This window comes from Podarcis tiliguerta (genome assembly GCF_965153285.1).
Source record: "Podarcis tiliguerta genome assembly, chromosome: 2".
Lineage (NCBI taxonomy): Eukaryota > Metazoa > Chordata > Lepidosauria > Squamata > Lacertidae > Podarcis > Podarcis tiliguerta.
In genome coordinates, this window is record NC_139535.1 from 17,914,396 (window position 1) to 17,938,319 (window position 23,924).

At 42.8% G+C, this 23,924-nt stretch overlaps 2 protein-coding genes across 3 annotated transcripts in view; both read left to right on the forward strand.

Annotated features, from left to right (window-relative positions):
• The window catches only part of LOC310670490 (E3 ubiquitin-protein ligase TRIM7-like), a 329,122-nt gene that overhangs the window by 239,104 nt on the left and 66,094 nt on the right, over nucleotides 1-23,924 (forward strand). The window contains exon 8 of one of the 2 annotated variants that reach the window (XR_014507581.1): nucleotides 7,994-8,409. The exons of the other annotated variant lie outside the window; for it this stretch is intronic. The gene's annotated coding sequence lies outside the window, so the exon portion shown is untranslated. Of the gene's footprint in view, nucleotides 1-7,993; nucleotides 8,410-23,924 lie in introns of those variants that run through there. 2 annotated transcript variants of the gene reach the window in all.
• Nucleotides 955-23,717, forward strand: LOC310670481 (L-amino-acid oxidase-like). The gene is made up of 7 exons (XM_083425903.1): nucleotides 955-1,199; nucleotides 8,430-8,647; nucleotides 10,197-10,309; nucleotides 15,350-15,551; nucleotides 16,396-16,464; nucleotides 20,251-20,387; nucleotides 22,628-23,717. Exons 1-7 carry the CDS (start codon nucleotides 1,142-1,144, stop codon nucleotides 23,424-23,426), a joined length of 1,596 nt encoding a protein of 531 aa, XP_083282029.1. The 5' UTR covers nucleotides 955-1,141; the 3' UTR covers nucleotides 23,427-23,717.

The window sequence follows — 23,924 nt, forward strand, 5'->3', positions numbered from 1 at the left end:
AACTAATGGCAGTGTACTGGAAGAAGCAAAGATCACCAGTGTCAAAGCAATGATTCTTCAACATCAACTTCGCTTGACTGGTCATGTTGTGCGGATGCCTGATTATCATCTTCCAAAGCAACTACTCTATTCCGAACTTAAAATTGGAAGGCATAATGCTGGTAGTCAACAAAAGAGATTTAAAGACTTTCTCAAGGGGGGGGGGAGTAGTATAAACACTGACAACTGGGAAACACTGGCTTTTGAGAGCTCCAGTTGGAGGACAGCCTTTACCAAAGATGTCATGGACTTTGAAGATGCTCAAACTCAGGACAAAAGGGAGAAATGTGCTAAAAGGAAGGCACGCTTGGCAAACCCTCACCGTGATCAACTCCCACCTGGAAACCTATGTCCCCACTGTGGAAGGACATGTGGATCCAGAACTGGCCTCCAGAGTCACTTACGGACTCACAGTTAAGAAGGTGTTTGTGGAAGACTATCTTACTCAGCTACGAGTGAACGCCGAATAAGAAGAAGAAGATTGTTAGGTTTTGTGGTTGTATTTGGTTTGCACTTCAAAGCTCCCTGTCCAAGTGTTCTTTGTCTTGCTCCGGAGCTTTCTCCATGAAAACCCACTCTTTAAAGCACAGTCGGAGCAAATGGCAATCTGCAGAAAACCCGTTTAATCTGAAAGGTAGGTATGGATAAGCCCTTAGTCTCCATGTTGCCCATGTTGGACCCACCAGGGCAGAGGAGGACGACAAAAGGAGAACGAGTTGATTTTGTGTGTCATTGCTTCTGGCTCCCCCTACTGTTGGCCTCCCAGTTTTCTCCCTACCAACCCCTATGGCATCCGTCATCATTGGGGAGACGTGCTGTTACCTTCGTGAATTGGCCCTTGTGGTCTCTTCCAACTCTATGATTCTATGATTCTATGCTTGTGGGGCTTCCTAGAGACATAAGTGCAAACCACAGAACCGGATATTGAGAGAATTCCAGTTCTTTGATAATGGCTTGATGCATAATTAGAGTGGGAGGAGGAAGAGAAAGTAGGGGAGGAGCCTGCCAAATGCTTAAATAATTCTTCACTCACTCTCCTGTTCTGTTCGCGTATAAGTGTTTATTTGAAAAACTATTTGGAGCGCCTCACTTAGCAAAAGAAATGGCCCCAACAAGTTTTGCCCTCCAAGTTCCCAAGGCAAAAGATATGAGCATCTTCTGTAAGTATAATCCTGGGTAAGATTACATCGCTGAGATAATTGTGTGATTTTAATCTTATTAATGACATTTCTGGTGTCAATTTCACTACACTCAACTTTCAGAATTTGATGCTATTTAGAAAATATGTGGGAGTTTTTCTTATTATTATTACTAGAGGAGCGGAGAGCACAGAATAACAAGCAACAGCGAGAAAATACTGTACTGTTTGATATTATACATTTCCAACAAGAGAAACATATGTTAGATAAAAATGTCTTTTTATCAGATGACTGATCAACTATTTGGTGGATTTGACTAATTTAGTGTTTGTTCACCAGCATACCTAGTTGTTGATGTTACTGGATTTAGAGAAGGGGAGATGTAAAAATCTTTTGCAAGTTGCTATTAAACAAAAATGCTTTAAATTTATTATTATTGTTCTAATTTGTAAAAGTACATAAAGGAGACTGGGTACTGTACAAAATCCCAGCCCATAAGCAAACAGTCTAAAAAAACAAAACCTCTCTGCATTATTTTTTAAAATATTTTATTAGTTGAATATAAAAACAACATATAATCAAATATGAAAACAACATAATCAAATACAAGCAATCAAATACAATTTTCCCCTACCCCCCCCTCAAAAAAACCAGCCCCAACTACGTCCAGGTAATTACATTAGTAATATAATCAAATAAAAAATTATTTCTCAGTTGCTGTTTAAAAAATATCATTCCACATGCTCCCATGTGTCTCAGGTGGTTTAAATGCATGTTCTTTCTTTGATGCATATGTAATAAAGGAGGACCACGTTATGTAAAAGTTATGTAGTTTCTCATGTTGTTTTCTTTAACATATCCTTTCTGTTAACTTTTCAATCAAAATTAATTCCAAGACATAAGCATACCAAACTTCATATAGGTTCACGTTTAATGTCCTCCAGTGTCTAGCGACAGCAAGACGGGCTGCAGTTATAAGATGCACAATTAAGTCTTTGTCTCTAAGATTTTGTGCTTCATCTGCAAATATAGAAAGCAATGCTATTTTGGGATCTAAATTGATTGATTGAGATGTAATTTGTTCCATTTCCTGAAATATTTTTAACCAGAAGTTTTTAATCAATGGGCATTTCCACCACATGTGTATAAATGTTCCTTCATTCCCACAATTTCTCCAACATTGTGGAGAAATATTTTTGTCTATTTTGCTTAGCAATGTGGCATGCAAGTACCATCTGTGGGTTAGCTTTAAGGTGTTTTCTTTTATTCGGGCAGAAACAGCTCGAAAGGGGGCTTTTTGCCACATTCCTTCCCACAAACCATCATCAATTCCTTCTCCCAAGTCTCTTTCCCATCTAGTCTTCAACATACAGGGCTTTGAGGTTGAGAAATGTACAATCACTTTATAAATTAAAGCAATTAGACCTTTACCTCTAGGGTCTGTGGTGTATAAAATATTTTCAAATGCAGTTAGTGACTTCGTCTCTTGTTTGCAGATTTCTGTGCTACTTATAAAATGGAAGACTTGATGGATTACCATCCAATTGTGGGGAAAGTTTTGAACCATTTCTTGTAGTATTAATCCAGACAAAGGGGTGTTTTCTTTGTAAAAGTCTTTAAGCCAATACAGGCCCGCATATTCCCATTTTTCAAAGGGGAATGTTCTGTCTCTATTATAGAAAGTAGGGTGAAATGCCAATGGTATTACAGGAGAAGGCTGAGAGACCATCTGTGGGAACCATTTCTTCCAAACATTTAAATGACTGTATTTTTCGCTCTACAGGACGCACTTTTTCCCTTCTAAAAAGTAAGGGGAAATGTGTGTGCGTCTTATGGAGCGAATGCAGGCTGCGCGGCTAAGCCCAAAGCCAGAACAGGGAGACGGAGTGCTGTGCAGCACTCCGTCTCGCTGTTCTAGCTTGGGGGTGGCTGCGCAAAGCCTCCACAGGGCAGCGGGGAGCCTTCATCCCGCTGCCCTGTGGAGGCTTCAAAGGATGTCCCCAAAGCCAGAACAGCAAGAGGCTATCCCAGAAGCCAGATCCCTCTTGCTGTTCTGGCTTCTGGGGTTCAGAATTTTTTTTTTTCTTGTTTCCTCCCCCCCAAACTAGGTGCGTCTTATCATCCGGTGCGTCCTATAGAGCGAAAAATACGGTGGATAATAAAAAGGGGTTTTCTATCTCAATAATATTTTTTTTATTAATTTGCCCAAATGGGACCCCTCTTATTGAATTCTGTTCATTTGGGTTTTCCATATTTAGCCAAGCTGTTTCTTGATATCATTGAACTACCAGAAAAATGCTACATAGATGGGCTCCTGAATAGTACCACATGACATTAGGTACTGCCATGCCACCTCCTTTGGCTGGTTGATATAATGCTTTATATGGTAACCTTGGCCTTTTATTCTGGTGTATAAATTTTAGAAGCATGTTTTGCCAATTTTGTGAATTTTTTTGTCTTCTATGGCAATTGGTAAGACCCTAAAGAGATATAGGAGACAGGGCAGCACCATCATTTTTATAGTGGCAAATCGGCCCAACCATGACAGCGAAGCCTTGTTCCAAGTTTTCAATTTTTGTCTAATCTCTTGGATGATTGGACCAAAATTAAGCTTCTCCAAAGTTTGGAGGTTCCTGGGGTAATAACTCCTAAATATTTAAAATATTTCTGACAAGGTTTTATTCGGCCTCGGTCCTGTATACCTGAAGGAGCGTCTCCACCCCCATCGTTCAGCCCGGACACTGAGGTCCAGTGCCGAGGGCCTTCTGGCGGTTCCCTCATTGCGAGAAGTAAGGTTACAGGGAACCAGACAGAGGGCCTTCTCGGTAGTGGCGCCTGCCCTGTGGAACGCCCTCCCAGCAGATGTCAAGGCAATAAACAACTATTTTACTTTTAAAAGACAACTGAAGGCAGCCCTCTTTAGGGAAGTTTTTAATGTCTGATGCTGTACTGTTTTTAATATTCAGTTGGAAGCCGCCCAGAGTGGCTGGGGAGACCCAGCCAGATGGGCGGGGTATAAATAATAAATTATTATTATTATTATTATTATTATTATTATTATTATTATTATTATTATAGTGGAGTGCTGAAGTTGTAGTTCTACTTCAGGTGGCATATGAATGCATAGCAGGTCTGATTTGCTATAGTTAACACAAAACGAGAGACCTTTCCGTAAGCATCAAGAATTTTCATTACTGCCGGGAAACTTGTTCCAGGGCGAGACAGCATCAAGGCTACGTCATCTGCGAACATGTTCACCATATAACTCTGCCCATTAATTTGTATTCCAGACACCTCAGGGTCTCCCCTAAGTGCTAAGAGCCAAGGGTTCCATGGCCAGGGCAAAACGCAGCCGCGACAAAGGGGAGCCCTGCTTCACGCCACGGCCCATCGATATAGGCTCTGAGTGTATACCATTTATCAAATTATTTGCGGTGCAATCCTGATAATAAGGTAGTCAGTAGTGCAATGAATGGGGTTCCCATGCCAAAACCTCACGAGGTTTCAAAAAGAAAATTCCATTCAAGACAGTCAAATGCCTTCATTGTATCCAATGTAAGGATGGCTGTTGGTGCCGGTTGGTTTGATCCCCAGTATATTGCATTGAGGATCCTCCTAATTGGGGTAGTTATTGACCTTTGCCTAATAAAACCTGTCTGATTCGAATGCATATAATTCGGTAGAATCGTCGCTAACCTGTGTGTAATAATGTTTGTAAGTAATTTTAAATCAACATTTATTAATGAAATAGGCCGATAGGACTCAACCAACTCCAAGTCTTTATTTGGTCTTGGTAGCACTACGATGTGCGCGTTTTTCCAAGTTCCAGGTACCAGGCCATGATCCTTTATATCTGTAAATAATTTCAGCAAGAATGGAGCCACAAGTTCAGAAAATGTTTTATAAAAATAGCCAGTAAACCCATCTGGTCCAGGTGCCTTAAATGGTTTTGTCTTTTTTATACTAGCTAATATTTCCTCAAGTGAGAAGGGGTGATTTAAGTAAGTTGCATGCTCTTCTGTTAATTTTTGAATGTTAACTGTGGCCAGAAATTCCTGAATGGCGTTTAGCGATGGTATAAGGTCTTATAGAATGCATGAAAGGCTTGGTTAATTTTAAGTTTATCATGTGTTATTTTGCCTTTGCCTGTTTTTATTGAGTGGGTTGTTCTGTTTAATTTACGTTTCTTTAGTTGGTTTGCCAAGATTGTTGAGTTTTTATTATTAAATTCATATTATTGTTGATTTAAATATTGAAGGGGTGTTATTATTTTTGGTATTTCTAACATGTCTATGTCTTTCCTTTTTCAAATTAATTTGTGATACACTCTGTTACTACATGTTATGTTTTTATTCTAATTCTTTTATTTCTTTTTCTAATTGGAGATGAATATTTTATTTCCTTTTTTTGAGTCTACTCTTCTCACTGATTAATGTTCCTCTAATTACTGCTTTGAAGGTATCTCAAATTAAAGTTGGGTTATATAATCCTGTATCATTGATCTTAAAAAATTGTGGTAACTCTTTTAAAACAAAACCCCAAAAGTATTTCCAGCGCAAGATTTAAAATAATATTCCGCCAAGTTGAATTTCAGAAAGCAAAAGGTGTGGGAGGACAGGGAGGGGGAGCTTGTTGTGGAAAGCTCTATTTTGACTCTTAAGTGTTACCTGTGGGATTTTGCTCTTTTGCAAACTCCCACTCATTTCAGTGGAACTGACGCAGAAAAGCCTCGCACCCAACTAATAGTGCATGTCTGCAATGTGAATAGGTGTGTGTCAATCTGCTATGGTTTACTACTGTACTACTGTAAGAATAAGAATAATAAATTTTTATTTATACCTCGCCCTTCCCAGTTCAGAAAACCGGGCTCAGGGCGGCTAACAACAAATTTAAAACACTTAATTGATGCAACAAAAAACAGCATAAAATACAGTATGAAACATGAATAACAATAAATTCAGAATTCAAAAATCAATTTAGGGGGGAAATCCATACAATAAACATTAGATGATCACCAGGGCTAGCTGGCTAAATTAGTCCTATTTGGGCCAGCGAGGAGACCAGGGGAGAATTAGCTGTGGGATCCCAGAGCGGGTAATCTTCATAAAAAGGGGAGGGGGGAAAGGAAGGGGAATAAAAGATCAGGCTAAGTTCAAATTGAAAGCCAGGCAGAATAGCTCTGTCTTACAGGCCTGACGGAAGGAGGTTAAATCCTGAAGGGCCCTAGTCTCATGAGACAGAGCATTCCACCAGGTCAGAGCCATCACTGAGAAGGCCCTGGCCCTGGTGGAGGATAATCTGACTTCCTTAGGGACCGGGACCTCTAAACTATGATTATTCATGGACTTAAGGTCCTCTGCAGGGCATACCAGGAGAGATAGTCCCGTAAATACGAGGGTCCTTGCATGAGTAAAAAGATTGGCATAACTTAATGTGGCACGAGATCTTATCTCAAATATGTCCTAATACATTGAATAAAGATCTGCACATGTCATCCAGTTACCAGTAAAAGCTAATTGACACCTGCTGCACAGACAAAATGGTAAGATAACTTTAAGAGACAAAGCATACAAGGAGAATTGGTTTAGTCTTTGCTCACTACGCTAATATTCTTTCAACATCTACTTAAGCAGACTAAGCAAAATGGGAAATAGGTAGGGAATTCCGTAAAGGAACAACACAACAATAGAGCTGTTGGAATTACAGGAACTGCTCATCTCAACGTCCCTTCTTCATTAACGTCCCTTCTTCAATTTTAGCCTTGGCTAAAATTAGTACAGAAACCCTAGGTTAGTTAGCTCTCTCTAAGCTCCAACAAGGAACTTACTCAGCACTCTCAAGGAACCAGCACATGCCTCTCCTTAAGGACATATATTCCCTTCCCCCTCCATCACTTGCCCTGTCATAAGTTTAGGTTCTGTGGCAAAATTGTCACACTCACTTTCCGTGGGCATTTGAGAATAGTAATGGATTACTTCACTCTTTAGACCAATGTGTGTATATACTGTAGGATTTGCAGCCTGCTTAAATTGTAGTTTTGCTGTCCAAAGCAACATTTATATATTCTGTCCCTTTCTTTTCACAAAATAAACTGGGTGTGGCCAACTCTAGAGGGCTGAGTTGTCATCAGTCCCATCAATATTTCTTAGCAGGGGACCCAGCTGAAGGCAGCCCTGTACGGAGAATTTTTTAATGTTTGTGTTTTGTTATGTTGTTTTATCTGTTGGAAGCCACCCAGATATTATTATCATTATCATTATCATTATCATTATCATTATCATTATCATTATCATTATCATTATCATTATCATTATCATTATCATCATCATCATCATCATCACCACCACCACCATCATCACCACTACCACAGTTTGGCTTTTGTTTTAACAAACATCAGGTGTGAGCTAAATTGGTAAATATGTCATGTCATTTACAAGCAGAATCTTCACTGGGGAGAAACAACTAACTGGGGAAAAGCAATCACGACTATACTTAGGATTCAAGCACTGCCCCTGTCGGTATTTTGAGGACACTCCAATTTTGTTTTGAAACCTTTAATGATGGTGTCATTAAACACCCCTCCCATGCCATTGCTAAATCTTATCTGACAGCACCAATTCATTTTTCCTGCTGTAATATATAACTGGTAGGCAGTTTGCAGCTAATGCACCCAAGGTTCAACCATTTGACCGTTGAATGTGTTTCTTCTGCTATATACACTTCACACTTGGCCAGTCTTGGGAGAGGCTTGTAAACAGCTAAGAACATCAGAAGAGCTTGCTGGATCAGGCCAATGCCCCATCTAGCCCAGCCAGTGTGGTGTAGTGGTTAAGAGCACTAGTCTCGTAATCTGGGGAACCGGATTCACGTCTCCGCTCCTTCACATGCAGCTGCTGGGTGACCTTGGGCTAGTCACACTTCTCTGAAGTCTCTCAGCCTCACTCACCTCACAGTGTTTGTTGTGGGGGAGGAAGGAAAAGGAGATTGTTAGCCGCTTGGAGACTCCTTCGGGTAGTGATAAAGCAGGATATCAAATCCAAACTCCTCCTCCTCTTCTTCTTCTTCCCCCCAGCAGCCACCCAGGTGCAAGCATAAGAGCACTCTTCCCTCCTGCCATTTCTACAAACTGCTTTCCAAGAGCACTTGTGCCTCTAACCAAAGGGTCGTGGATTGAGCGTGGATGGCAGAATGTGGACAAACAGGAACATGCAAATATATTTATTCTATCCATTTGTGTATTTTGCATTCCAGTTCTTTCGGCATTGCTATTCTTTTCCGCCCTGCAAAGCTGCTACACAGATGATTCTAGTCTGCTGAAGATATGCTTCCAGGAGGCTGAGTATGAGAATTATCTAGACATAGCCAAGAATGGGCTGGGCAAAGCATTGCACCCAAGACATGTGCTGATCGTAGGAGCAGGCATGGCAGGCCTCAGCGCAGCCTACGCTCTCACAGAAGCTGGACACCAGGTAAGGGGTGCTTTAGTCCTCACTGGTTCTCTGCTTCCGAGGTTGCCCCCCTAGGGACCTGCGTATTGATTTGTTTGCACAAATTCTGCAGGGAGGTTAAACCACTGTGGCTCTTTGCTGAGTATTCGTTTTTTACTTTGCGGGGAGGTTAGGTGTTGCTTCAAAGGAAGTGTTATTCCACACCTCACCTTTTCTTCTCACACAGAGTCCAGTCGGGGAGGTGGGGGGTTAAGGTTTGGTATTTGAGGGCACCAAATCAATTTTAATCATGCAACCTGACGTCACAATCTGAGTTTGGTGGTATGTGATGGAGTCCCACCCAAAAATACCATGAATCTTTTTGGCTGCAGCAGAGCTCATAAGGGCAGCCATTTAACATGGCACAGACCTCACCTGGTAGTTGGGGAAACTAGGCCGAAATAGGTGTGGAGGCGTAAGGAGCTGTTGCAGTTGTGTGCTGCCAACCACAGCAGAGCTCAGTAGAAGGAGAAGCCAGCCAACCAGTCGAGTCTCAGGGGGGTACTTGCCTGGAGGCAGAGGCCGTATGCAAGGTTCAGGCCAGTCAGGAGTATCTCAGTTCACGTAGTCAAATGATCTGGGGGTCAAGAAAGCTGAAGGTCCAAGGTCACAAGAAGCAAGAAGCAGCAAGGTCTGGTCAGGAATGGCAAGTGTTGTTTCCAGCAACTGACTGAGGCTGGAAACCCTGCTTAAGAAAGCTGGAGCCACCTGGTTCTCCTCAGGAGCAAGAAGGCTGATCAGCAGCAGGTGGAGTCACTCTGCCTTCTGCTCCTTCAGGCTGCTGCTCAGCAGGTGAAGCCGACTCCTGGCCCATGACAGGAGCAACAGGTGAAACCAGAATCATAGAATCGTAGACTTGGAAGGGACACTGTGGGTCTTCAAGTCCAGTCCCCCTCAATACAAGAATCTCAGCCAAAACATCCATGACAGAGAGCCATCCAATCTCTGCTTAAAAACCTCCAAGGAAGGCGAATCCACAAACACCAGAGGGTTGAAATTGAACATCAGTCCCTTGTAAATTAGCCCTGAGAAATGGAGAAACCCATGTGGCCATGCTGATTTATCAGCTGGATAAGTCTCTCAAGAATTGTGATGTGGACCATGGAAATTGAGGCAGGCTATTGTAGCGTGGGTGGCGCTTTAGGTTAAACCACAGAACCTAGGACTTGCCGATCAGAAGGTCGGCGGTTCGAATCCCCGTGACGGGGTGAGCTCCCGTTGCTCGGTCCCTGCTCCTGCCAACCTAGCAGTTCAAAAGCACGTCAAAGTGCAAGTAGATCAATAGGTACCGCTCCGGCAGGAAGGTAAATGACATTTCCATGTGCTGCTCTGGTTCGCCAGAAGCAGCTTAGTCATGCCGGCCACATGACCCGGAAGCTGTACGCCGGCTCCCTCGGCCAATAAAGTGAGATGAGCGTCGTAACCCCAGAGTCGGCCATGACTGGACCCAATGGTCAGGGGTCCCTTTACCTAGTGTAGCATGAAGCAGTAGCTGGATTGATACAGCAGTAGCTGTCCTGTTTGCCTTCAGGTGACAGTTCTTGAAGCCAGCGACCGCGTGGGGGGACGAGTGGAGACGTTTCGAAATGAGGAAGAAGGCTGGTATGCCGATCTGGGGCCCATGCGTTTGCCTCATGTACACAGGTGAGACGGGAGCTTACCACATGCCTTTCACTTCATCTGCTGAGCACGCATAAATCCCGCCTTGCTCATCCGTGACGGCTCTTTCCACGGACACGTGTCCTGGTGCGCTTGGCTGTGTGGGAGACAAAAGAGCTGTTGGCCTGTTGCCACGAGGAAGGAAGTGTATGCGGAGTTGAAGACAATGTATGACTTCTTGGATGTGGCCCACCAGTTGGATAAAATCTTGGCTGCGAGGGCTATGGCAGTTTGTTTTATGTGAACGGGACAGAGCTGATGGGAGGAGGAGGAGGAGGAGGAGGCAGAACCTCTCCTGGCAACACTCATTATTCCTCCCTTCCCCAGGGTGGCAAACATAGCTCACCTCCCTTTTGCCCCACGATGCACCTGTGAAGAAGATAAAGTTGAGAGATAGTGACTATTTGGTGTTTTTTTAATAATTTTTTTAAAAAAATTTAACATATAAATTATAAAATGTACCACAAAACTTATCACTTATACAATATTTTTGGTCTTCCATCAGCACCTCTGATGATCCACCATTTTAACCACTTCTTATGCATTTCTTAACTTTATATTGCCTTTACATCTCTTAACAAATCATCCTCCCCCTTGTCCATTTTTACAATACTTCTAATAATTCTCCTCACAAAACTTCTTGCAACCCTACAAACGTCGTCTGTTCTTCACAATTACTTTTCAAATAGTCCCTAAATTTACTCCAGTCTTCCGTGAATTTCTGGTCTCGCCGGTTTCGAATCCTTCCTGTTAGTTTATCTAATTCTGCATAGTCCATTAACTTCATCCTCCATTCTTCAATCAACAGTAACGTTTCTTGCTTCCATTTTTGGGCCAATAATATTCTTGTTGCTGTTATTGCATATAAAAAGAGCTTACATTCCTTTCTATTTATATCACTCCCCACAATGCCCAATAGAAATGTTTCTGGTTTCTTTATAAATGTATATTTCAACATTTTTTTCAACTCATTATATATCATCTCCCAGAAGCATTTCACCTTTTTACATTCCCACCACATGTGATAAAATTTTCCCTCTTTTTCTTTACATTTCCAACATTTATTACTGACTTTATACATTTTTGCTAACTTAACAGGTGTAATATACCATCTATACATCATTTTCATCACATTTTCATCACATGCAGTAAATTTTAAACCTTCCTTCCATAATTTCACCCAATCAGCTGTATATTATACCCAAAATCTTTGGCCCAGTGAATCATAATCGACTTAACCTCTTCGTCCTTCAAATGCCATTCAAGCAGCAATTTAAACATTTTAGACAGAATTTTTGCATCATTACTTAATATCTCTAATTCAAACTTTGATCCACTTTCATCAAATCCTTTTTCTTTAGAGTCTTGTTTAAACATTTCGTTGACCGGGCGATAATGTAACCAATCATTAACATATTCTTTAATTTCTTCATATGGTTTCAGTTTCCATTTACTTCCTTCCATATATATTAACTTCCCATATGTTATCCATTTCCCACTCATATTGACCTTTTTTACATTCATCGCTTCTAATGGAGATAACCAATGTGGTGTTTTTCATTCCAATAGGTTTTTATAACTATCCCAGGTTTCTATTAGAGATCTTCAAAATACATGGCTTCCAAATCCTTTATGGACTTTTGTCTTATTATACCATAAATATGCGTGCCACCCAAATCTATTGTCATAACCTTCTAAATCCAGCAATTCAGTATTTTCTAATTTCATCCATTCCTTCAACCAACAGAGGAAAGATGCTTCATAATATAATTTCAAATCTGGCAGGGCGAAGCCTCCTCTTTCCTTAGTATCTGTTAGTAACTTAATTCTCAGCTTCTTTCCCTGCCAGATATACCTTTGAAATTGTTTTTTGTCAATCTTTAAAAATTGCTGCCCCTTTGATTATTGGAATTGTCTGAAACAAGAATAACATCTTAGGTAGCACATTCATCTTAATAGCTAAAATCCTTCCCCAAAATGATAACTTCATCCTTCCCCATATTTCTAAGTCTCTTTTAACAGTATTCCACACTGGTGTATAATTATTTTGAAAAAGATCAATATTTTTAGAAGTTAACCAAATTCCCAGAGAGATAGTGACTATTTGTAAGCGCTGGGCAATGGGAAGCTGCCCAGAGTGGCTGGAGCAACCCAGTCAGATAGGTGTGGCACTATAATAATAATAATAATAATAATTACTACTACAACATCTACTACAACAACTAGGTGTTTAGGAAGTGCTCTGCACAGGGCTTACCAAACCTTTTTTGCTATCTCTCCCCACCCCCAATCTGTTTATATATTCATTATATACAGTGTTTTTTTCTGGGGGGATGCAGGGGGACGCATAGCCCTAAACATTTTGTGAATCTAGGTTTGGCCTCATTGAGAGGCAGTATTTCAATACAAGTAGGAAAATGAGAGTACCCCTAAACATTTTTTTATATATGATTTTATATATATATATATACATATATACATATATGCTTTCGTAGATTTTCACGGGTACAGGAATGCAGGTTTTGGTGTCCTCGGGTGTCTTCCCGTGTAAAAGTTGGGGTGTCTAGGCGACGTTTCGACGAGGTCTCACTCGTCATCTTCAGGCTGGTGCTTTCGGCTTCTTGTTACTGGAACAGAGCAGGATCTCAGTGTTTGAGTTCCTATAAATACTGTTGAGGAGGTGTGGTGTATAGCCTCCAATGTTCTGGGCAGAGAGGAGGTTCCCAGGCTAGTGTGCCTTTTCTTCTTTTGTTCCTTAATTACTTGAGGGATATCTTGAGTGATTTCTTGAGTGATTTCCTGAATCCCACTTAGGTGGGTCATTAGGTGTGGATTAGTTGCTAAAGCCTTCGTGTCTTGAACTCTTGAACTTTGTGAAGAGTTTTTCTGAGAAGATGGCTGTACTGCACTTGGTTGTGCTCTGGCTTGGCTTCGTGTATAGGGGCGAGCTGTGGTTTTGTGGCCTGTGCCAGCCAGATCTGTGTAGGGATTGCAGGGGGGTGCAGCATCCGGAGGTGCCACCCTGGTTTGGCTACTGGATGGTGTCTGTAATTTATCTGTGGAGAGGGTCTGGGTTTGGGTCTGGTGTGGTTGATTGGTGATGGCGTTCTGTGTGCCTCTGGATCTGGTGTCAGATTTTGTGGGGAGGGCTAATTTCCAGATGTCTGGCAAGCGGGATGTGTCGTCACGCTTGTTCATGTTGTGAGGGTGTTTCTCTATCTCGATGGCTTCCATGATTATTCTCTTGTGGTGATGTTCCATGTTAAAGAGCAATTTGGAATCTGCAAAATTAATTTCGTGTCCTGTTTCTTTCATGTGTTGGAAAAGAGAGGAAGTTTTTTCTTCTTTTTTGACGGCATTCTTGTGTTCTGCGATACGTGCATTTATTCGTCTGTTTGTTTGTCCAATGTACGTGGCTGGGCAGACTTTGCAGGGTATTTCATAGACCCCTTGGTTTTCCAACTGAATTTTATCCTTGGGGTTTCTGAGGATATTGGCTATTTTTTGGTTGGTGCAAAAGGCTGTTTTGATATTGTGTTTATGGAGGATGCAAAGTCTGCCCAGCCTGCAAAGTCTGCCCAGCCACGTACATTGGACAAACAAACAGACGAATAAATGCACGTATCGCAGAACACAAGAATGCCGTCAAAAAAGAAGAAAAAACTTCCTCTCTTTTCCAACACATGAAAGAAACAGGACACGAAATTAATTTTGCAGATTCCAAATTGCTCTTTAACATGGAACATCACCACAAGAGAATAATCATGGAAGCCATCGAGATAGAGAAACACCCTCACAACATGAACAAGCGTGACGACACATCCCGCTTGCCAGACATCTGGAAATTAGCCCTCCCCACAAAATCTGACACCAGATCCAGAGGCACACAGAACGCCATCACCAATCAACCACACCAGACCCAAACCCAGACCCTCTCCACAGATAAATTACAGACACCATCCAGTAGCCAAACCAGGGTGGCACCTCCGGATGCTGCACCCCCCTGCAATCCCTACACAGATCTGGCTGGCACAGGCCACAAAACCACAGCTCGCCCCTATACACGAAGCCAAGCCAGAGCACAACCAAGTGCAGTACAGCCATCTTCTCAGAAAAACTCTTCACAAAGTTCAAGAGTTCAAGACACGAAGGCTTTAGCAACTAATCCACACCTAATGACCCACCTAAGTGGGATTCAGGAAATCACTCAAGAAATCACTCAAGATATCCCTCAAGTAATTAAGGAACAAAAGAAGAAAAGGCACACTAGCCTGGGAACCTCCTCTCTGCCCAGAACATTGGAGGCTATACACCACACCTCCTCAACAGTATTTATAGGAACTCAAACACTGAGATCCTGCTCTGTTCCAGTAACAAGAAGCCGAAAGCACCAGCCTGAAGATGACGAGTGAGACCTCGTCGAAACGTCGCCTAGACACCCCAACTTTTACACGGGAAGACACCCGAGGACACCAAAACCTGCATATATACATATATATATATATATATATATATATGGACACGGGTAGCGCTGTGGGTTAAACCACAGAGCCTAGGACTTGCCAATCAGAAGGTCGGCGGTTTGGGGTGAGCTGCCATTGTTCGGTCCCTGCTCCTGTCATCCTAGCAATTCGAAAGCACGTCAAAGTGCAAGTAGATAAATAGGTACCACTCCAGCGGTAAATAATAATAGTAAATAATAATAACATAATAATCATCTCTGCGTCTGACCGTGGAAGCACAGCATATCCATCATGGCCAGTAGCAATTGCTAGCCTTTCCTTCAGAATGGAGAGGTTTGATCTTCTTGTAGTCCGTGGGACTCTCAAGAGTCTCCTCCAGCACCACAATTCAAAAGCATCAATTCTTCGGCGATCCATCATAGCCAGTAGCAATTGCTAGCCTTGTCCTCCATGTGTTGATCTAACCCTCTTTTAAAGGCCTCCAAGTTGGTGGGCAACGCTGCCTCTTGGAAGAGCAAATTCCACTCTTTTGACTATGCACTGTCCCCTTCTCATGCCCCAGGATCGCCCGCGAATATGTCAGAAAGTTTGGCCTGAGTCTGACGGAATTCTTTCCTGAGGATGAGAATGCCTGGTATTTGATTGACAACATCAGGAAGCGAGTCGGGGAGGTCAAGAGGAACCCCAGCCTCTTGAATTACACTGTGGATCCCTCGGAAGAAGGCAAAACCGCTGGTCAGCTGTATATGGAGTCCCTACGTCAGGTTGGGATGCTTTTTCTGCTTCTTTTAATTGGGAAAACCTTCTGTGTCCTGTCCCAAATATTAGACCGTAGAGGTGGAAAGAACCAAAAGCCCGTCTAGCCAAAACACCCTCCTAAAATATATTGTAGAGTTGGGAAAGGTAAAACGACCAAGCGACTGGAGCAACTCCTCTATGAGGGAAGGTTACTATATTGGGGAATACATATTTTTACAAAGTGGAAGCATGAGGATATTTAAGATTATGTGATGCTAAATATTATGCATGGTATACAGAAAGTGGATGGGGTTTTTTCTCCCGTTTTCATAACACTAGAACTTGGGGGCATCCATTTAAGCTGAAGGTTAGAGAATTTGGGACAGATAAAAGAAAGCACCTCTTCAGGCAGCACATCACATTGTAGTAATCATCATCATCATCATCATCATCTGTTACTTTTACCCTGCCCATCTGGCTGGGCCTCCCCAGACACTCTGGGTGGCTCGCAACAGAATATTAAAAACATGATAAAACATCAGATATTTCTAAAAGTCAGATAGTTGTTTATTTCCTTGACATCTGATGGGAAGGCATTCCACAGGGCAGGCGCCACTACCGAGAAAGCCCTCTGCCTGGTTCCCTGTAACTTCACTTCTCGCAATGAGGGAATTGCCAGAAGGCCCTCAGAGCTGGACCTCAGGCAGAACGATGGGGGGTGGAGACGCTCCTTCAGGTATACTGGGCCGAGGCCATTTACGGGCTTTAAAGATCAGCACCAACACTTAGAATTGTGCTCGGAAACGTACTGGGAACCAATGTAGGTAAACTATGAAATGCATTCTGATTTTTTCTTTATGATCATCCCAGGTTGAAGAAGAGCTGAAGAGGACAAACTGTAGCTACGTGCTAGATAAATATGACACCTTCTCAACCAAGGTAAAAAGAATGATTCTTCCCCCCGCCTTTTTTTTTCCTTTTCATTCTTTGGATGTTACCATGGCCAAAGGCTAGCACAATAAAACCCAATAAGTTAACAAAACTAGCTAAAGCAATGCCCCAAACTTGCAAAGTTTCAGTAAAAGCTTAACTGGCGCACTTCTGTTATATGATTAGAATATTACACAAGCCTATAATAGTTACCCAGCTTCCTAGGTATCCCACCTAGATATCTTGGGGAGCGGGGGTTGGTTCATATGGGGAGAGGCAGCCCTTGACCCTTTGCAGTCCTGAGCCATTTAAGGTTTTATAGGTCAGAGCCAGCACTTTGAACTGGACCCAGAAACTCATGGGCAGCCAGTGCAGTCAGGCCAGGATAAAGTGCACTATGCTCTAACCGTCTCGCCCTGGTGAGCAACCTGGCTGTCAAATTCTGCACCAGCAAAATTTTCCAAACTGTCTTCCGAGGCAGCCCCATGCACAACGTGTTGCAGTAATCTAACCTTGAGGTTACCAGAGTATAGACAGCAGAAGTTAGTCTATCCCTGTCCTGATTAGGGGTGCAGCGGGGCCACCAGCCAGAAATGATGGAAGGCACTGCATGCTGCTGAGGCCACCTGAGCCTCAAGCAGGGCCAGATTTGGGTTTGATGAGGCCCTAAGCTACTGAAGGTAATGGGGCCCTTTATATGTCCAGCTGACCTTTGTCAACAACAAATTGTCGCTGTTTTTTGTGTTGAATATATGCTATATGGTAATTTATGGACCAAATAGGTATCTAAAGCCATTTGCACATAACAAAATATATATTTTATAAAAGTAACTGTTGAACTGAAATACAATTAAGAAGTATATGAATAGTGAAATAATTATTAAGCGATTTTTTTCATTCATAACAAACTTAATAATGCAAGCACATTGGCATTTGGCAATAACAAACGTTTTATTTTATTTGTTTTTTATCTTGTAGTTTGGAAATGTACATCTAGGTTTTTTTCCCCCTTTAAATTTTTGGGGGGACCCCAAGAGAGTGGGGCCCTAAGCTATAGCTTGTTTAGCTTATACGTAAATCCGGAACTGACAGCAAGTGACAGCAAAAGATCCAGAAGTACAGTGGTACCTTGGGTTACAGATGCTTCAGGTTACAGACGCCACTAACCTGGAAATAGTACCTCGGGTTAAGAACTTTGCTTCAGGATGAGAACAGAAATTGCGCGGCAGCAGCAGGAGGCCCCATTAGCTAAAGTGGTACCTCAGGTTAAGAACAGTTTCAGGTTAAGAACGGACCTCCAGAACGAATTAAGTTCTTAACCCGAGGATCCACTTTACTCCCAAGCTACATACCCGCTCCTTCCAAAGAAGTATAATCCCATCAAGAACAGGCCACCTCCCTCCCATCCATTCAGTCCAGGGAATCACCCACTACTAGTGCCTTAGTCCTATCTGGACTGAGCTTCAGGCTGTTGGCTCTCATCCAGTTCCATGACAGAGGCAAGACAACAGTCCAGCATATCCACTGCCTCACCTACAGATGTAAAGGAGAAGCAGAGCTGTGTGTCATCAGCATACTGCTGACAACGTGGTCCATTTGCCTCTCGTTACTCCACCATTAAGAATATGGGTGGTATGCAACTAAGTTTTACTCAGAGTAAACCCATTCAAATTAATAAACATGATTAAGTTAGTGCTGGAAAACACCCTGGAGTGCTTCTGCAGCCCCTGCTGTCTGAGCGTCCTCCGTTATGCGCAGCTCTGGAAAAGGCCTTTCCCTTCTTCTCTAGTCTGCTCAGCAACATATACCAGATGGTATATGCACACTAATCTTCTAGCATTACACAGCAAGAAGCGTGAGACATCATAGGGCTAATCTACATATTTATTTACATACTATGTACAGGCAAAGAATTATGGCATCCTCTTTCATCAGCTCTGAAAGAGAACAGAACAAAGTAAAATAAATAGTACAGTCCAACGGTCTGCACAACGGAAGAGAGATAAGGCTGTCTTCCGTTCCCATGGTCTTCCCAGACAAGCATGTGATTTACACCAATAACATCTGCAGCATCGGATACATGAAATACTGACAGTTAGGTGCCCAAAGTTTGGTTTATTCTGAGTAAAACATACAGTGGACCTTCGGGTAACGTAATCTTTGGGTTGCGAACTCGGCCGACCCGGAAGTGGGTTTGGCACTCACGCGTGCGCAGAAGCGGTCCTCCAGTTACGAAATTATTGGGATACAGCCGGGCCTCCAGAACAGATCCCGTTCGTAACCAGAGGTACCACTGTATCTGAATACAGGCGCCTCCCCAGCCATGTGCAATCAGCACCACTGGCGGAGGAAGGGGGGTGCGGTAGGTGAAGCCCGGCCTGGGTGTCATCCCTGAGGGGGGTGACATTGCCACCCCCCGCCCCCAAGGATGTTTGCCGCAGGCAGCTAGTCCTGCCCCTGCGGGCGGCTAGCCCCCCGGGTGCATAGCCTGTGCCAGAGCAGCTAGCTCCGCCTCTGATTGGCATGCACACAACTAATGACACACACACCATTTTTGTTTTTGTTTTTTTTTTTATAATTTATTCAGAATTATAACAAGACATATTATCCAAGAACATATCATCCTTATCCCCCCCCCATTTTTCCTCTCTCCACACAAAACCCACCCGCCCCCCGACTTCCCTCAGTTCCACTCTTTGGTTTCTCTAAGAATGCTGTTTTCTGCATGTTACACAGTTGTACAGATCCTCAAACTATTTAGCTGATTATTATCAATAAAAAGTTTGTGAATGTTTATTGAGAACGTGCCAAGGAGTCCAGTTCGCTTTGTTGCGTCTTCAGATACTTTGTAAACGGTTCCCATTCATCCTTAAAGTCACAGTTATCCTTGTCCAGTAACTTATTTCTCAGTTTTGCCAATTCTGCATAGTCCATCAATTTTTCTTGCCATGATTCTTTAGTTGGGATTTCTTCAGTCTTCCATCCTTGTGCTACCAGAACTCTCGCGGCCGTTGTCGCATACATGAAAATGATTTTCAACTTTTTTGGCAGGTCTTTCCCTACAATCCCCAACAAAAATGTCTCGGGTTTTTTAACAAATGTTAAATGGAACATTTTCTTCAATTCGTTGTATATCATTTCCCAAATTTTTAAAATTACCTTACAATCCCACCACATATGATAAAACGTCCCCTCCTTTTCCTTACACTTCCAACATATATTTGTACTAGTTTTGTACATTTTCCCTAACTGCACTGGTCTTGTGTACCATCTGTACATCATCTTCATGTAATTCTCCTTCAATAGGGAACAATCTGTAAAAACATACATACCATTTTTGGTGCTGAAAGGGGGGCTGAAGGGACTTGTGTTCGTCCCACTGACATGCACAGCAGCCAGGAGCAGGTAAGCGGGGATTCCTCTGCACCGCCCATTACATCCCTGATCACTGGTCCTGTTAGCTAGGGATGATGGGAGTTGTAGTCCCAAAACATCTGGAGGGGCGAGTTTGCCTATGGCTGCCCTAAGGCTATACAGCTATGTTTACTTACCTGGGACTGAGAGCAAGCCTCACCGAACTCAGTGAGATAGACATATAGAGGACTGCACTGTAACTTTCTGCAGGATCCAATTCCTTGCTTTCCAGAAGAGTCAAATCCCAAAGCCTGAGAACCTCAGGATGTCTTGTGTACTAGATTCCAAATTCAGTTGTTGCTTGGTGGTGTGTTTGCTTAAGTGTCTTTGTTGAGTGCCGTCCTTAAAGGTGGTTATTCCCCCCTCTCTTTCCCATAACAGGCATATTTAACTGAAATAGCAAATCTGAGTCGTGGAGCTGTCGAAATGATTGGGGACTTGCTCAGTGAAGATGCTGGCTATTTCGAGTCATTCGTTGAAAGTATGAGAGATGCAGTGATCTTCTCTTCTGGAAAGAGGTAAGCAGAAATACGCATTGCAAGGAAATAGGGAGGATTTATTCTTGCTGAAATAAATACAGTGGTACCTTGGGTTAAGTACTTAATTCATTCTGGAGATCTGTTCTTAACCTGAAACTGTTCTTAACCTGAAGCACCACTTTAGCTAATGGGGCCTCCTGCTGCTGCCACGCCACCAGAGCACAATTTCTGTTCCCATCCTGAAGCAAAGTTCTTAACCTGAAGCACTATTTCTGGGCTAGCGGAGTCTGTAACCTGAAGCATATGTAACCTGAGGTAGCACTGTAATATGCTCTTCTTCAGACTAGATAGCCTTTTGGTTCATTTCTAAAACTAGGACTGTAGGAACATCTCGGGACCTCAATACCTTAGGAATGCCTCTCCCCATACGAACTGACCCCAGACCCTGAGCTTGTAATCCGAGACCTTTCTCTATGTCCCCCGTCCCCCCAAGAGGTTTGGAGGATGGCAACACAAGAACTGGCCTTTTCGGTGGTGGCTCCCCGTCTGTGGAATGCTCTCCTGGTGCCATTATCATGGGTGTAGCTAAGGGGGGCAGCACCCCCCCATAAATAAAAATCTATAAAAATGTATAGCAAGCCGAGGTTCTGCCTCCCCAACAATAGGCCTCGCCAACAAAAGGGCTACCTCCTCAACAAAAGGCCTGCCCCACCCCCAACAAAAATCCTGGCTACGCCCATGGCCATTATTACATATCTTTAGGCACCAAGCAAAAACATTCCTCTTTATTCAGGCCTTCAGCCATTAAATCGATGACCTGTTAAAGGGGTGGGCGGACTGTTATTATGATTATTTTATCATGCAGTTCCGTATTATGCTCTGTATTTTATTATTTTGTTCTTAATGTTGTACACCACCCTGGGATCTTTGAATAATGATTGGTATATAAATCAAATTGATGATGATAGATAGATAGATAGATGATAGATAGATAGATAGATAGATAGATAGATAGATAGATGATAGATAGATAGATAGATAGATAGATAGATAGATAGATAGATAGATGATAGATAAAATATGCTCCCTCTCCCTTCAACAAAGTCAACATAAAGATGTAAGAGTCCAGTTGGCTCTTGCAAAAGTTCCATCTAGACCAGATGCCTATGGGAAGCCTGCAAGCCGGACCTAAGCTCAATAGCCACTCTCCCCATTTGAGATACTCAGCATGCATTGAATCATAGATTGCAGATTTGGAAGGGACCCTGAGGATCATCTAGTCCAACCCCCTGCAATGCAGGAATGCGCAGCCATCCCTTAAGGGGATTGAACCTGCAACCTTAGAATTATCAGCACCACACACTAACCAGCTGAGTTATCCCCTTGGATAATATGCAGTGGTACCTTGGTTCTCAAACACCTTAGTACTCAAACAACTTGGAACCAAAACACTGCAAACCTGGAAGTAAGTGTTCCCGTTTGCGAACTTTTTTCAGAAACCAAATGTGCTCCGTTTTGAGTGTTACGCTTCCATTTTGAGTGTTATGCTTCCGTTTTGAGTGCCATGCTGAAGTCTGTCTGTTTTTACTATTTATTTTGCGTTTTTGTGGCTCTTTTTTTGTTTTTGTGACTGTGTGTAACCCAGTTCAATGCTGATTCATTAATTGATTGTGTAAAGGCAGTACATTGATTATTGTTTCATTTTATGGATCAGTGGTCTCGTTAGATAGTAAAATTCATGTCAAATTGCTCTTTTAGGGGTTGTTTTTAAAAGTCTGGAATGGATTAATCCATTTTTCATTACTTTCTCTGGCAAAGTGTGCCCTGGTTTTGGAACGTTTTGGTTTTGGAACGGACTTCCAGAATGGATTAAGTCTGAGAACTAAGGTACCATTGTTTCCACAATTAATAAAAGCCATTGAATACCTTCCATAAACTTATCTAATCCTCTTTCAAAGTCATCTGACTTGGTGGCCATCTCCACATTAACTCTGTGCTGTGTTCAGAAATGCTTCCTTTTGTCTGTGTTGAACTGAGCAATGCACGACAGCAGTTCCCAGTGCAGCTGAAGAGAGCTCTTCCATCTCCTATCCCAGGCTTCCTCAAACTCGGCCCTCCAGAAGTTTTGAGACTATAATTCCCATCATCCCTGACTACTGGGTCCTGCTAGCTAGGGATCATGGGAGTTGTAGGCCTAAAACACCTGGAGGGCCGAGTTTGAGGAAGCTTGTCCTATCCATTCATCTGCATTCATTTTTGTTTTGTTTTGTTTTTTGCAGGTTTGATCAAATCATAGGAGGCTTTGATCAGCTGCCAACAGCCATTTACAGAAGCATTTCAGAAAGGGTGCATTTCGGTACTAGGGTGATCCGGATGGAGCAGGCAGGCGAGAGCGTCACCGCGGTTTATGAAACCGCCAACAAAGAACTGCACAGCGTGACGGCCGATTACGCCGTGGTCACCCCCACCGCCAAGGCCACGAGGCGCATCCATTTTAAGCCGACCCTGTCGCGTGGCAAAAGATACGCCTTGCGGTCCATCCACTACAGGAGCGCCGCCAAAGTCTTCCTTGCTTGCACCGAGAAGTTCTGGGAAGCTGACGGGATCCGCGGTGGGAAGTCCACAACTGATCGCCCGTCCCGATTCGTCTACTACGTCAGTCAAAACTTTTCCGGCGACGTTGGGGTTGTCTTGGCTAGCTATGTCTACAGTGACGACTCCAGTTTCTTTCAGGCCCTCAGCCATGATGACATCATTAGCATCATCCTGGAAGACCTGTCCGCCATCCACCGGCTGCCCAAGGATTACATCAAGGCTGTGTGCCAGTCATGCGTAATAAAGAGGTGGAGCTTTGCTGCCTTCACCCCTTACCAGTTTGTCGATTACAGCGAACCTCTCAAGGCGCCAGAAGGCAGGATCTATTTTGCTGGGGAACACGGCTGGCTGGACTCCGCAATCATGTCAGGGCTGAGGGCAGCAAGAGAAATCAACCTCGCATTTGAGAAGCAGCATTTTTGGAATCGGGACAAGTCAAAATATTGCTATGAGTTTGGGGAGAAGGAAGTAAGCTGTATGTGAGATCCTTCTAACCGCTGCATCCAGGAAGTTGATGGATTATGCAGAACTGACTAAACTGACAAACAAGCTACAGGACAAGGATAACTGTGACTTTAAAGATGAATGGGAACCCTTTACAAAGTATTTGAAGACACAACAAAGCAAACTGGGCTCCTTGGCTGGTTTTGAATAAACATTCACAAACTTTTTATTGATAATAATCAGCTAAATAGTTTGAGGATCTATACAACTGTGTAACATGCAGAAAACAGCATTTCTAGAGAAATAAAAGACTGGAACTGAGGGAAGTCAGGGGGTGGGGGTGGGTGGGTTCTGTGGGGGGAGGGAGGAAAAAAAGGGGGAAATAAGGATGATATGTTTCTGGATAATATGTTTTGTTTTAATTTTGAATAAATAGATATAGATATAGATATATAGATATAGATATAGATAGATATAGATATAGATATAGATATAGATATAGATATAGATATAGATATAGATATAGATATAGATATA